General features: G+C 48.9%; 5 protein-coding genes across 5 annotated transcripts; 3 read left to right on the top strand and 2 right to left on the bottom strand.

Annotated features, from left to right (window-relative positions):
• Positions 1-803: 803 nt before the first annotated feature.
• N7506_004719 (uncharacterized protein) lies at positions 804-2,297 on the top strand (the record flags this gene model as incomplete). Its single annotated transcript, XM_056954013.1, has 2 exons — positions 804-912; positions 934-2,297. 2 exons carry the CDS (start codon positions 804-806, stop codon positions 2,295-2,297), a joined length of 1,473 nt encoding a protein of 490 aa, XP_056812902.1.
• Positions 2,298-3,234: 937 nt separating this feature from the next.
• On the bottom strand, positions 3,235-5,326 carry abp2 (putative ARS binding protein Abp2; the record flags this gene model as incomplete). The annotated part of the gene is made up of 2 exons (XM_056954014.1): positions 3,235-4,908; positions 4,958-5,326. The coding sequence occupies 2 exons, from the start codon at positions 5,324-5,326 to the stop codon at positions 3,235-3,237; spliced, it is 2,043 nt and encodes a 680-aa protein (XP_056812903.1).
• An 888-nt stretch (positions 5,327-6,214) lies between these two features.
• Positions 6,215-8,284, top strand: N7506_004721 (uncharacterized protein; the record flags this gene model as incomplete). Its single annotated transcript, XM_056954015.1, has 1 exon — positions 6,215-8,284. One exon carries the CDS (start codon positions 6,215-6,217, stop codon positions 8,282-8,284), a length of 2,070 nt encoding a protein of 689 aa, XP_056812904.1.
• Positions 8,285-9,353: 1,069 nt separating this feature from the next.
• On the bottom strand, positions 9,354-10,681 carry N7506_004722 (SDR family oxidoreductase; the record flags this gene model as incomplete). Its single annotated transcript, XM_056954016.1, has 4 exons — positions 9,354-9,934; positions 9,995-10,184; positions 10,232-10,514; positions 10,563-10,681. 4 exons carry the CDS (start codon positions 10,679-10,681, stop codon positions 9,354-9,356), a joined length of 1,173 nt encoding a protein of 390 aa, XP_056812905.1.
• Positions 10,682-12,084: 1,403 nt separating this feature from the next.
• N7506_004723 (WW domain-containing protein) lies at positions 12,085-13,673 on the top strand (the record flags this gene model as incomplete). Its single annotated transcript, XM_056954017.1, has 4 exons — positions 12,085-12,152; positions 12,204-12,438; positions 12,501-12,641; positions 12,711-13,673. The coding sequence occupies 4 exons, from the start codon at positions 12,085-12,087 to the stop codon at positions 13,671-13,673; spliced, it is 1,407 nt and encodes a 468-aa protein (XP_056812906.1).
• Between the last annotated feature and the right edge of the window lie 329 nt (positions 13,674-14,002).

A 14,002-nucleotide genomic window follows, 5' to 3' on the forward strand; every position in this document is an offset into this window, starting at 1 on the left:
AGTTGTATGGGTGAATGAAGAACCTTGGTATTTGGGCATGTAAGAATTGGATAATAATTACCAACAGCTTTCTTCTGGTGGCTTTCCACACAATGCCGCCGACAATTTGGGTAGCAAGATCCATTGATGAAATTTATGTAGCGTTGGCTGCGGGATACTATGCACTACGAGCAGGAGTTCTCTATCAAGATGAAGATCAGCGACTTCTTTTAAACCTGATCTAAAAACAACAAAGTTTTCGATCGAGCTCTTCGTCGTAACCAGGAAGTACAAGTCACGTATGTAGGATCATCTATTCAAACCAGGATAAATGACAGCATTTGACCTACATATTGGAGCATTTACCACACCCGTCGTGCGCAGGCGTAACATGTATTTGGGTGGCGCGTGGCTCAGATGCTAGCTTGTCACATTCGCGAGAGTTTTTGTAGAACTTGTTTTAACATGTAAGGTCTATGCGTGTCTTTATCTTCTCTTCCATGACGCAGGGTGTATTGAATGTAGGGACGCACTCTAGATAGACAAACAGCTTCGTGTAGCACGTACATACCTTTCACCAGGGTGACCCAACCTGATAGACATCCACGATCAGCAATTCATTTCGTAAGCATTCCATTGTTCTCATGTTCATGCAGCACAAAGAGATCATATACTCACTACCAATAGCAAGTCTGGATAACATGTGCATATCAAAGTGACCTATTGGTTTCAGCTTGCGTATATAGCCAACTCCAAGTGTTCAGTCTTATCTTTTCTCATCCCATAGCTCAGATTATCTCTCACTACAACTGACATTCTACAATATGTCCCAACGCCAGAAGGTATTGGATACTGAGAGTACCACTGCAAAGTTCCTCTATGCAATAATCAAGCAGACAGACTTAAAATCAGTCAGTTCCATCTCTAGTGATCGTCCGTTGAAGTGCTAACTAGTGATGGTCAAGATCGATTGGAACCGAGTTGCCTCCGATCTCCTGATCTCCAACGGTCATGCTGCTCGCATGCGTTATTCTCGATTTCGACAGCAAATGGAAGGCACAGCCGCACCAAGGGCAAAACGAAAGTCCAAAAAGGCCAAGGTTGTGGATCCTCCAATGGAGACGCAAAACATGTTCCCCATGAACCAACCTGGGATGGTGCCTACAATGATGCCTACGATGCCTTCGACCGATTCATCCTCCCAGAGCAATCCCTTCATTAAGTCCGAGCCAGGCACGCAAAGCAGCTCGATGCCGAACCAACTACACTATGGCTCCCAAACAATGCCAGAAGCTACCATGAACCGGCAGCAATATTACCCTCAAGATTACGCTTCGATGCAATTCCAACAGGCAATCAGCATGCAGCATGGAGCTTCGCAATCTAACGAGAATGCGCCAGATTCTTCCATGAATGGCTGGCCCGCTGAGACCATGCCCACGAGCTATCCCTATGGCATGCATGCAAACTTTGGAGTCCAAGATCTCGGGATGCAAGCTCCTTACCAGAGATTGCCTTCGAGTTTCACATGGGGACAACAGCCTTCTCACATGGGAGACCCGGTCATAAAATCCGAGGAGATGCAACAAAATACTTCGCCTATGAACTGGGAGCCATTCCGATCTGTACCGCCACATGTTGCAACCACAGCACCTGAGCCTCAACACCAAAGTATCTCTAGTAGCTCTGCCATATACCCGCTTCAATCTGTGCCACAAGATGTCCCTGCCACAATGAGGGAAAACCACAATCAGAACACTGCTGCTCTCAGTTGGGAACCACAACTCATGTCTCGCCAAACATCTCCGGTCATCAAGAATGATGAGCAGCAGGAAGCCCATCTGAATCTCTTTTGGCCGGATGCACTATCAATCCCGCAGGATAATCCAGTTCCGCGGAATGAGGAGCAGCAAACAAGGGAAACAATCACCAATTGGACTTCAATGCCTCCTTCGCAACAATTCTCAACACCACCCAACGAGGATATATTGCGGAGTTTCCCGGGCGATACCAAAGTGCCTCTGCCTCCTTCGCCACAAGCATCATCTCCTGCAAAATCCGAGACGGAGAATCTTGACAAAGCTTTGGTTCTCTGGCGACCAACCGCCCAGTATCCAAGCCCATCTCCCTCAGGTACGCCCGCCACTGACTTGAGTAACCCGCGAGCCACTGATCCGTTGGCAGTGTGCCATACAGACCCTACTACTCAAAACAGCATTCTTGTCATCAATATTGATGAAAATGTGCCCCCCAGGGAGGACATAGCCATACCACCTATGGGGAGCCAGAGTGTTGTCGTTGAGCTTGATGTAAGCTAGGAGCTAGGAGAAGTAGTTTCATTTGGGTCCCGGTTTTCCTTCTTGATTTCCTGGATTTCCTGGATTTCCTTCGTTTGGATTTCTCCCATCAATGGATTGTGATGGCCTATACCTTGCGCTGGAGATTGTATTATTTCCGCAATCTGCTTTTTTTCCGGAGAGCTTATCATTCCAAGCGCTCGATGTTTTGCGGGTTCATGGATATGTGTTGTGGCTTGGATTCCTCCGTAGAGACAAAATTGACGATATTTTGCTGTCCAATCCCTTTGAAAACTGTCCACCTGTTTAAAAAAAATCCAAGGAGTTGAGAGCAATTTGAAGGATATGAAAAAAATAATAAGACAAAAAATAAACTCCCATGCGGGGATTCGAACCCCGGTCTGCACGGTACAATACAGGTGAAAACCCATTTGAAAACGAGCGATGATAACCCCTACACCACATGGGATGTTGCTGAGCGGTGAGAGCATTCACTAATTTATGACCACCGCACTCGACCTAGCCGTACAACCTCATACTCCCGAGGTCGAGCAATGCTTTCGACTTAATCTAGACATTCACATAAGAAAAGAAATGTCGAGGACATCTAGTAAGGCAAGCACCATACAAGGTCCACGGGTGTAAATGACCTCTATTAATCAGGGATGAACAGAAGAGAGAGAACTCTCACTCATTCAATAATAGAGCATCGATCGAGAGCCTGGTCCCATATTCATAAAATATCTGTGTCAGGAAAATTTCGAGAATAGCGACCACGGAAGATGAACCAGAGATTCTCCCGAGTCAAAGTGAAACAGTAGGATTGCATATCAAAGGGGTATCCTATCAACATAAGAACGCGCGAAATGACATGCTCAGAAGCCACAATGTGTCAAACAAAAGAAATATACTTCGAAGGCTCTTCGTACAAAAGTCGCAAAACTTCCAAATTTTCGGTTCATATATCAGCCATGACGGATTCTACTATCTTCCGTTTATATTGCGAAAGCGATTGATCCCTTTTCTGCATTTGAGCGCGAAGCCGTGTGTATCGTTGTTTCCACGTTGCTTCGGTAGCAGGCTCACCGAACTCATCATTGTCAAGCTCAAGGTCTGCAGCATGAACACTTCGATTGATTGCGTGGAGTGGGGCTTTGACAGTATTCGAATGAGCCGAAGAGCCCGTTGCTCCTATCCCGGGATTGATATTGGCAAGTGTGATCTGCATTGAGAAGCTGTTTGAGGCCTGATACTCGTGAGAGACGGTATATTGAGAGCCAGCGGGGTGGCCATTGGCCATGGGGCCTCGGCTTCCGTCGGGATTGGCGGCACGTTCCACTTTGATCACTAGTGATCCTGGCTGGGTACCTGTGAACCCAAAATGATGACCGATGCCAAGATGGAAGGCCAGAAGTAAAGTTGGGGTGCCGAGCTGGAACTGGGAGTATATCGAGGATACGTTGATCACGATTGCCGAGGCTAGGGCGGCAGCCTCGTCGGTGTGGATGGTGTTTGGGTGCCCTACTATTCTAGCGTGTATAAGCTCTTCGGTCAGAGCGCGGACTATATCTTCGATAGTGGGGTTTGGAGGATTTGTTGCATTGTCGTGCCCGAGAGATGAAGGTTTTGAAGGCATGATAGCGTTTCGTTCAGTGTCGTCGTGACCATGGTGATGAGAGCCGTTCGGGGTTTCATTTCCAGCTCCGGGGATGACTGCACCGTTCACGCCATTGACAACCAGCCTTGGAGGGGTAGCAAGACGTACAGGGGCGCCGGAGTGTTGAGGAACCTGTAGTTGTAGTTTGCTGGGTCTTCCTTGTGCAACAGGCGTTGGTGTTTGATTGTAAGTCGGGGTCTGGAATGGTTGTGGAGGATGTGTATCAAGCACAAGCGGGGTGGATTGTGTGTCGGTGGTAGGTGCTTGTGATGATTCCCGGCTAGGATTTACTTGGAAAGTGGTGAAGGAGCCCGATGATGATCCTTTATTCGGTGGTCTCCCTCGACTTTTCCCACCGGACATTCCGTTGCTGTTCGGCCAAGCAGAAGACACCGCGGGACCATGACGCCTCCTAGCCCGAGCCTTTCCTCCAGTAGAGGGGGTGACGGCTGATTGCGGCTCCGCAGACATGAGAACATCTGATGGAAGGTGACTTCGAGGGACGATAGCAGATTGAGGGTAGTTGGCTGGAGATGCGTCTCGCTCTGGTAATCGCCAGCGTATGTCTTGACCTTGCTGCTCCTGACCATTGCCATTTGGGAAGGACGTGGTTGCCGTCATCCATGGATCGTGCGATTCCATATCATCGGGGAATGCACTGAACGGAATGGCACTCTGAGGGAAGGTCACAGAATGAGATGGAAAGCTGCTCTGGTGAAGACCGCCCACTGATGTATCCAACTGAGGGCGTTTCGGTATCTTGTCTTCCTCGTCTCTGTCTTCGACCCGTTTGCGTCCTCGCTTTGGCTTCCATTGAGGCACAAGTGCCCTGAGAGCAAGATCCTCCTCCAATGCCACACCGTCACGCGGATCACCAACGAAAGGACCAGATGGCGGCAGCTGTGTGTAGTAGTTATGAGGCATACCTAGGCAATATTCAAAGAATGCATCAATGTGCATAGCACGCATCCAGCGCTGGATGAAGTTAGACCAACAGGTCCGAAATAAATGGGAGCAAACATACCTTTAGTCTGACAGTGTACTGTTGAACCTTTTGAGAACTCTGTTTTTTTTCCATGCAGGGTGGTTCAACGCCAAGCTCCATGGCTAGTTGAATCCAGGTTTTCATCTCGTCATTTTGAAGTCGTCGTCGAATGAGCCCAAATAGAGTAAAGATATTGAAACTTTTACCATCACTTCGTGGTAAACAACGAAATGTTTTTCGAAGCTCTGATGTATCCACAGAAGAGGGAACATTAGGATTGCAATACAAAATAAAGGAAACATAGGCATCGTCAATAGTCTCCTCGGTTATATCCCGCGATGGGAGAACTCGAGAATCTGCGTGATCAGCCGTATCTTTCATCGGATGATGGCGATGTGGATCAAACATTGGCGGCGACATAGATGTACCAGAGCGATTCGCCGACGATGAGGGAATGATGGAACGCATCCCTCTGGGGGAAGATTGTAAACTCCTCGGTGTTTCTCTTCGCTGTAGAGGAGGAGACTTGTTTATATCTAAGTGACTACGAGAACTTCCTAAAGAGGAAGCACTCTGCAGTGTGGATTCCAAGGTCGGGGGATATCGCGCATATTGTTGGATGACCATCTGCGGCCCGCCGAGGTCACCACGGTTGGAGCGATCCGAGTCCATCATAACAGGAAATGAGATTTCCATGGGAGATGTGAGGATTGGAAATCCCAGAGCTTGAAGCTCATTTGCAAAGTGCAGTCAGATATCTTCTCACTGGTACTTTTGATAAGCCTGGGTCGCATCAGCCGTCATCACCGTTCAGTCAGAAGCAGCATAGATGGAAGGCGCTGTTCAATTAAATCAGGGAAGATGAGATCGAATCGAATCCTGGAGATGAATATGCTGATACGGTACGATTCCAGGAGGTTTCTCCTCGAGGTGGCTGGAAGCGCCCATCTTTAAAGCTCAAGCTGAGAATCTATTTTGGGGCCATCTAGTGCTACCAAATGGGGACTAGCGCTGTGGCCTGAGGGCGGGGGTTTCTGCCTGGGATTATCACGTGCACTTTCTTCATTATCACCTTATCGATAAGCATAAGTCTTGGCGGACTCGACTTCATCCGTCAAAGAACCGTGTGCATCCGGTCGTTCAAAGTCAATTCAAGCAACAACATCAAATAGTTGATCGCATCTGATTCAACGAAGTGTGACGGTTGCTCGTGTTGTTGCGCGCCTCACATAAAGTGGGCACGGTGGCCCGCTTTCGAGCTACCCACTCTCTTATCCTAGCGTGACTTTATCCGTCATGGCACCCTCGAACGCACGATCCAGATCCACTCGCCCTATGCGGTCCAGTCGCACCAAGGTCAAGACTTATCATGAAGAAACATCCTCTGATGAATCAAATGACGTACCCAGATCTGAACGTGCATCTTTGTCCCTTCGTTCGCGCAGTGGGACTCGAATGCCGAGGTCCTATCGCGAGGAGTCCACTGATGCCAGCTTTGACGAGCCAGTGGAAGAAGAAGAGGTAGCGGTGGGTGTAGCTCCGGCGCTAGAACAAATCCCAGCATCCGAAAACCTGCCTACTCCTCGCCCTTCCAGACAGCCACCTCCTCGGCGCACAACAACTCCAAAACCAAAGCAGACCAAACGGCCATCCAAGCGCAGGAGTCAGGTGGGAAAGGTTTTGCGCAAACGTGTCAAGACCGACAATGATTGTGGGATTATCCTCGGATCAGGTGTCATTCCCCCCTGGCAAACTCTGCCATATCATATACTCCTCGACATTTTCTTGCGCGCGTCCTATCCATTGCTTGACGAGGGACGATCGGACCGCAATGATTCTGTCAAGTGGCTTCTAAATACCGCTTTACTCTGCCGAAGCTTCTACGAGCCTGCGCTTGCTGCTCTCTATCAATGCCCGCCGCTTTTGCCAGCCCACAAGACCCATGCGCTGTTCAACCTGTTGACGCAACCACCGGAATCACTCTCCATGAACTATGCCAGCAAGATCAAGAACCTTCATCTTGAAGTGGAACCACTGTTACTATATAAAAGTGGACCAACTCTCGGATATTTTGATCTCGCTAAATTGATCGAGAAGACTCCTCAGGTGCATACCATTCGACTTTATCACAAAGACGACTACACCGTCGGAATTCCTCCATGGCATATCGTCCCTTCGAGATGGAGTTATCAAGATCCTCTCTTTTTCGCCATCAGAGATGCTGGTATAATTCTCCGGAGTTGGGATTGGAACTGCCGCTTCACAGGAGAAGACGTCCTTCTCGAGTTTATGCTTGACCAACATCAGACACCGGCATACCGCGGGCTCAAAGAGCTCAAGTTGCTCCACTTCAATGATACCCCCACAGAAGACTCACTTGACAAAGGGAACCTGCTGGCGAGTTCACTCAGCGTGCTGTCTGACATCCAACGATTGGAGTTCCTCGAATGTTCTCTGGTCAGCGCCGAGATTTTGTTCAACGTACCACGGACACTCCAATCGCTCACGTTGAGAAACTGCGATAGAATGTGGTCAGAAGACCTCAAAGCTTTCTTAGACTCACATGGCACGAATCTCCGAGAGCTGAACCTCAGCCACAATCGCCATCTCAGCATGTCTTTCATCCCAACCTTGGGCGAGTCATGTCCCAATCTCACGATTTTCAAGATGGATGTTTCAATGCACGACGGATCAAGTTACCACGATGTCGAACCACACTTTGATGCACTGCTTGTGAAAACACAGGTACCCACCTGGCCCACCAAGCTCCAAGAAATTGAGTTGACCCAGTTGCGCAAATGGGATGATGCTGCTGCAGAGGTATTTTTCACCTCGCTCGTCAATGCAGCGCCGGGTCTTTCCGACCTGCGCAAACTGGCAATCAGCGCTATACTGAAAATTGGGTGGCGGGATCGTGCTACGTTCCGCGAAAGATGGATCAGTCGACTCGAAAAAGTCTTCTTGCGCCGCAGCCCTCCGCCAGATCCTAACATGCGTTCCCTTCGCAAGCGCCAGATAGGCCCTAGCAGCGCGATATTCGCTAAAGCGGAAGAGGGAGAAGCGCGGGCAAACGATTCAAACACCGCGGACGGGGAATCATCAGTTCGGTCGAAACGACAGAGCACCCGTCTAGCCAAACAAAGCTCTGATGAGGCGCTCGAGGCTGCGGCTAATCAGTCACGGGGCGCCTCGCCCTCGGATGACGAGAATATTCAAGGAATGTGTGATGTCGTCAGTATTCGAATTGACAATCAACGACCCACAGAGCTGCAATATAACGAGAACGACTTCCTCGATGATGAACTCAGCGGAGACGAGGACTGGAATGGCAATGACTTTGAGCCAGCCCCAGGGAGTGCGTGGTAACGCAACACCGTTGCAACTCTTGATGCCTCTTCTAATGTCTATTTATACCCATCCTACCCTTTTACGTTTCATGGAGCTAGGGGATATTTTATTTTTTTTGAGGACTTTATAATATTTTCTTTTTGAATTTGCTGCGCGGCGCAAGGTCATGGCGCAATACATTTACTATGGAATGCTATCAAGATAGCTGGAAGGTGATTCCTTATCTAGGTACTTTTATTAGCGATAAACACGAGATAATTAATAGCTATGATATTTTTCAAATCCCACTGGAGGAAATTTCCTCTGTAACGTCTAGAGTGTTTTAAGCTTCCAAACAGGCTTGGCAGGCCCCACCGCCGATTTGCGAAATACTGGACGATTTCCGCGTTTTTTGAGTGCAAAAATATTTCACTTTAATGCCAAGATCTATCCAAGCTCGAATGGGTTCCACTTGGGATTCCGTCGTTGGGTGGGGTGTATGGTTGACTTGGCTGGCCTCAGCAGGAGACTACTGCATGTATATGGAAGGAGTGTTTCGAAATGATAAAAAGCAAAAAGCGCAAAGGGGGAGTCGAACCGGTGATGTTGACAAAAATATTCCACCATCTGGTCCTACCAGATGGGCATATATTTTGTTATACTACGAGACAAGAGGTGGGCTCTCCAGTCCGGGCTGCCCAGTGGCTGCACCGCTAGGCCAGCCCACCTGTTCTTGACATTATACCTATACCCTTATCGGCTTCTTGACCTTGATTTATTACCCGATTAGGAAGGTCTCTGTGCCTGAAGTGGGAAGGCGGGCTACTTTATGGATGTTTGTCAACAAGACGCCCACCCATGTTGCGCTGGACCCCTCACCTGCCTAATCTTCAACGTTGGACAACTCCAACCTTGGAAGGTCTCTAAAATGCAGTTATCATTTCTATCAGAAACCTGTGAAACTCCCAGAATCCGGGAGGATATATAAGTATATTTTGTCCGCTCAACAACTCCAGGTGTTCATCAAAACAAACCCTAGGGTCTGTTTCGATGTCGGTCACATCAACCTGAATATAAGAACACATCGAGCTCCTCTAAGCCTCAGCACTCATCGGAATTGGCGCGAGCTCGGCAGAATACCAGTGTTCTCATAGGATCGGAATGAACGATCGTAAGCCTCGTAGGAGTCATCGATCCTATTCCAGCCAAACTTGCGAGCCTTCGCAACTGTGCTCATGAAAGGAGTCTTCATGTCGATGGAAGGGTTGAATCCCCAGTTCAACATGGCAAAGCCGTCAAGCTGGAAGCAATCCTCCCGACCACCGTACTTGGCGACAATTCGGTTCCAAACTTCTTCCTTGTCACGAGCCCACTCGACCAGGTCCAGCTCAGGTTCGTCCTTGTCGGGCATGTTTGAGTAGCTAGGAACTTCGACGTTGAAGTACTTCGCGAGGTGAGCCCATAGGAATTTGAACAGAATCACGTCTCCGTTTGTGTGGTTGAATGCTTCGTCTTTACAGTGCTCTTGGGTGGTCGCCCACACTGTAAGGTCGGCGATGCTGGGAGCGTATGATTGATCCTCAACGCGATGATAGTTGCGTAGATTTCCAGGCCATTTGGGGGTTTCGCCGAGCTCTCGGCAGATGAGGAAGTATTGAGCAAGAGGGACTACCTCATTCATGCCATTGACTGGTTGATCGTATCTCAGTAAGTGGCTTCGTGTTTCGCTTCAAAGGTTTGATCACTTACACTGAGGAGTGTACCCGATGATTCCCATAGGACGGATCACATTGTAGTGCCACGTGTTGCGACGCTTTTGCACTCTCCGCATGTCGTCTTCCTGTTCATAGTAGAAGATGGATTCGGATCCAGGGCCCTCGTACCGTGGGGTGTCCTCGTGGAATGGTGAAGAGAACTCCCGGAACATCATGCCATAGTGCTGCAAGACTGTTAGAAAGGTAGGTCGGTGAGACTTAGGGTACTTACTTTGCCACCGGTTTGAAGGCAGATTCGCTCAAGTTTAGGGCAGGCTGAGTCGACTGCATCCAAGAAGTTTCGGAAGAGGGGACAATTCTTCTCAGCGAGCACGGAAAAGTCCATGGAGTGCACATATGAGGTGAAATAAGCATGCGTGACATCTTTACAGATGACCTTTATCTCGTTGATAATCGTCTCAGCCGGCTTCAAAAAGTCGAGGGCCACAAACTCGATTCGAGGATCTACCCAAGAAGATGGAAGTGGTCGCCGCGATGTGACGATAATTTTGGACCTTTTCATAAGTTAGAGTCATGTTTTCTTTCTTTGAATTGTTACTAACCAGGCTGACTCGGGTGTCCGAATGAGATGTTCGATGATGGCATGGCCACTGATACCATTCGCACCAGTCACAAAGGCCACTTTTCCAGCAGGAATGACACTGCTGCTTTTGCTGCTCATTTTGAATGGACAAGAAACCGCTCAGGAGTTAATATTTTACAGAAGATTTCGAAGAATTGCTAGCTCTTTATGTAGCACTGCATGCATGTTCCTAATTGAGACATGTGTGCAAACAACACAAACCGCGGTGTGGAAATCGGGACAAACCTGGCCTGGCGTCATCAACTCCTCCGATCGATCGGCCAGAACCCTTCCCAAAAGGTCTCCATCAATGATAAAAGTTGGAAAATTCCGCCAAAGACAGACTGGCGATTGGATATAAAATGCGGACTCTCCACTCCATTTGCACTGATTTTACATAATTGTACATGTTGGACGGCCCACGTATGAAAATCTAAGGAAGAGATGACCCAAATGCGCTGCCAAGCCTTCGTACTTTCCGGTGCCAAGAATACCTGAGCATTGGGCCCAACATTACAAACTTCATGGTTCGGAATCTTCGGAATCTTAAGCCTCAAGCTACGTAACGAGCAGTTTAATACACCGATGCAGCTGCAGATTCCACTGTGACGAATCATGAGCTGTAAGATACTACGCCGAAAGTCCGTCAACTCTAGACAGACTCAGTAAAACGAGATGTTCGGATGCCGTGTCTAACATGACGGTTTCTCACCACATCAAGATGCGAAATTGCTCGGACCAGAGATTTTTACCAGCCCGGAGATCATGTCGTGAATCTACTGCAGAAATTAAAATTAAAATTTTAAGCAGCTCCATAGTGTATTTTGCAAACAAGCACGAAGCTTGGCACATCCAGAAGTATCAAACAAGATGACGGACTAGATACGCCTGGTTGACAACCCTTCCCCCAAAATTAAGATTGAGCGCACAGCTCGTTTCAAATTTGAATGGGCTATGGATAAAGACATCATTACAGCAGATCTATTGGGAAAGTCAATATCATCTTACTGGGTGCCAAGAGACTTTTCCAGTCAATCACACAGCAACCCAAAAAGATTAAATAACTTGACCTGACTCTGTCCAGCAGATCTCTCAGTGCGATGGTGAGTGTTGGCTGAGTGAATTTAGGAAGTTTTGATGTGGCTGGAAGGAGAGGAGCACGATGAGTATTGATTTCACGGTGGTGGCCAAGTTGTAGGTCAAGACTCAAGGTGCCTTGGAAGCTTGAATATATCACCCTGGATAGATTCGAGCCTCATATTAGCCTCAAAGCAAACACGAATGTACCCTCAATTTAGGTATCAACTGGGCACGGTGGCGTCCAGTTCCTGGAAGTGGCCCTGGCCTTGGAACATGTGGGGTCTGTGCACGATAAAGCCCCACAAGATCTTCTTATCCGAGAGTTTCTCTGGACTTCACCTGCCTTGACAGCACTTCATCGCTATCTCGACTTTGGCTGCCTCATCGATCTCTTTGTTATCAGTGCCGAAATACGACCGGCCATGGCCCCAGAGGCCCCCGCGGATACTGCTGGCCCGTCTTCTCCACCGCCTCAACTCCCCGAAGGCTGGTAAGTCCAAACATGAGACTTCAATGACGAGACTCTAACAGCCAACGACAGGCTCCCTCAGTGGGAAGGTGTCCGTCGGCAATGGTACTATGTCCAGAGAACAACCGGCAAATCACAATGGGAGATACCCACCGAACCGATCCATCTGACCCCATCGACGACACCATCCATCGGAGGAGGGCCGTCGCAAGCACCACAACAAGCAAACAATATCACTCCTGGAGCGGGGTCAGAGAATCATATGGAGGGGAACCACTTGCTCGCTGCGGATAGTGCGAGAATTTCCGTAGGGAATCGCGCTCATTATGTCTGCGAAGCGTCACAGGAATGGCACTGATGGTGGGATAGAGCTCCCTTAACTCCCAGATTTATCCGCAGTCCGAACGCTCATTACATGACGCCGATGTACCAGGCTGGTACTCAAATCACCCCGGTCAACACCTCCCCGGCGGGTACGATCACCACGCGGCAAGCGCGGGGTACGGGCAGGTGAGTTCAAGGTGTTCCAGTGCTGCGATATATTTATCGGTAGCATGTAACAGTTCTGATCGAAACTAGAGTCCACACCGGGCCGATGGTGTGTCAGCAAATGGCGTCCAGTCGACGTTGTATACGAACCAGCCACATCCAGGTTACCCCAACGACATGGCCCAGAATGCCACTCAGCCAGCGTGGGGCCATAACGGAGGTGGCTACCAGGCTCAGCCTGACCCTTACAATATGAGCATTCACCCTGAATTGTTCCAAGGGTATCCCGCCAGTGCTGCAGCGATGCATGGTCATCAACCACCAGCATCGTGGGCTATGACTAACAGCCAACAAGAGCAAATGAATAGGCAGCTAGGCGGAGCAAGGATTCCTCAACAACAGTGGCCATCCGAATTTCAACCAGGGCATAATGGTGCATCCGGTGGCAAACACCCAATGTCCACGTTACAGCAGCCGTTCTATGGTTCCTACTCGTCTCCACAGCGCACCGAACAGCATTCGAGCGAGTACGGAAGCAGAGCCTTGGCTCCATCCGTGCACCAAGAAGCCCAACAATATCAATCTTCGCCCGAGAAATTCTCCAACCATTCACCGCAATCGATGGTCGATCAAGCTCGATTCCAGGGCTACCCTGGTTCACGTTCCCAATCACAGCATAACCAGAAAGATCCTGCTCTGCAAGGATTCTCGCCTTTACAACAAGCGCAAACCAAATACCAGCAACAACACATGATACGAACACACTCGGGATCGGAAGCCCCACACCCTTGGCCAGGCGGACCAGCACCGCACGCAAATAACCAGCACCACAACATGTTAGCCCAAGCTAGCCCGAATCATTATGCCCCCCAACACCAGATGGGACACGATGGGACAGCTGGATATCCCGACTCGACACAGGCTCACCAAATGCCCTATCTCCAATCCAACCACTACCCGATGCAATCCGTGGAGGGCACTGGAAGATCATCGGGATCGCAGTTTGTTAGTGGACCGTGGGCTGCTACGCCACCCTCTTCTGGACCGATGTAGACAGGATCTTGATTTCGTGTCAGTGATGTGGACAATAATACTCAGTGGTGTAGCTGTTTATGTCCAACAACCTCACTAGTGCATTATTTAGTTTTCCAGCGTCTTTGTTGATATGTCGCTTGTTCTGAACAGCTATGTATAGATTAATAGCGCAGAATGTTGTTTCATGGGGATATTCTATTTGTCACATAACATCCTCTAAACGTGAATACGATGGGCGAGAGAAATTCATGATGGTGGTCCTTTGAACTAATAAACTAACTTCAGCCAGGGTAGCAAGCCATGGATGAGCCTGCAGATTTGATTGTATTGGCATCGATATCCAGGAT

This window comes from Penicillium brevicompactum, assembly GCF_028827555.1.
Source record: "Penicillium brevicompactum strain IBT 35665 chromosome Unknown utg000003l_segment0_segment0, whole genome shotgun sequence".
NCBI classification, from domain to species: domain Eukaryota; kingdom Fungi; phylum Ascomycota; class Eurotiomycetes; order Eurotiales; family Aspergillaceae; genus Penicillium; species Penicillium brevicompactum.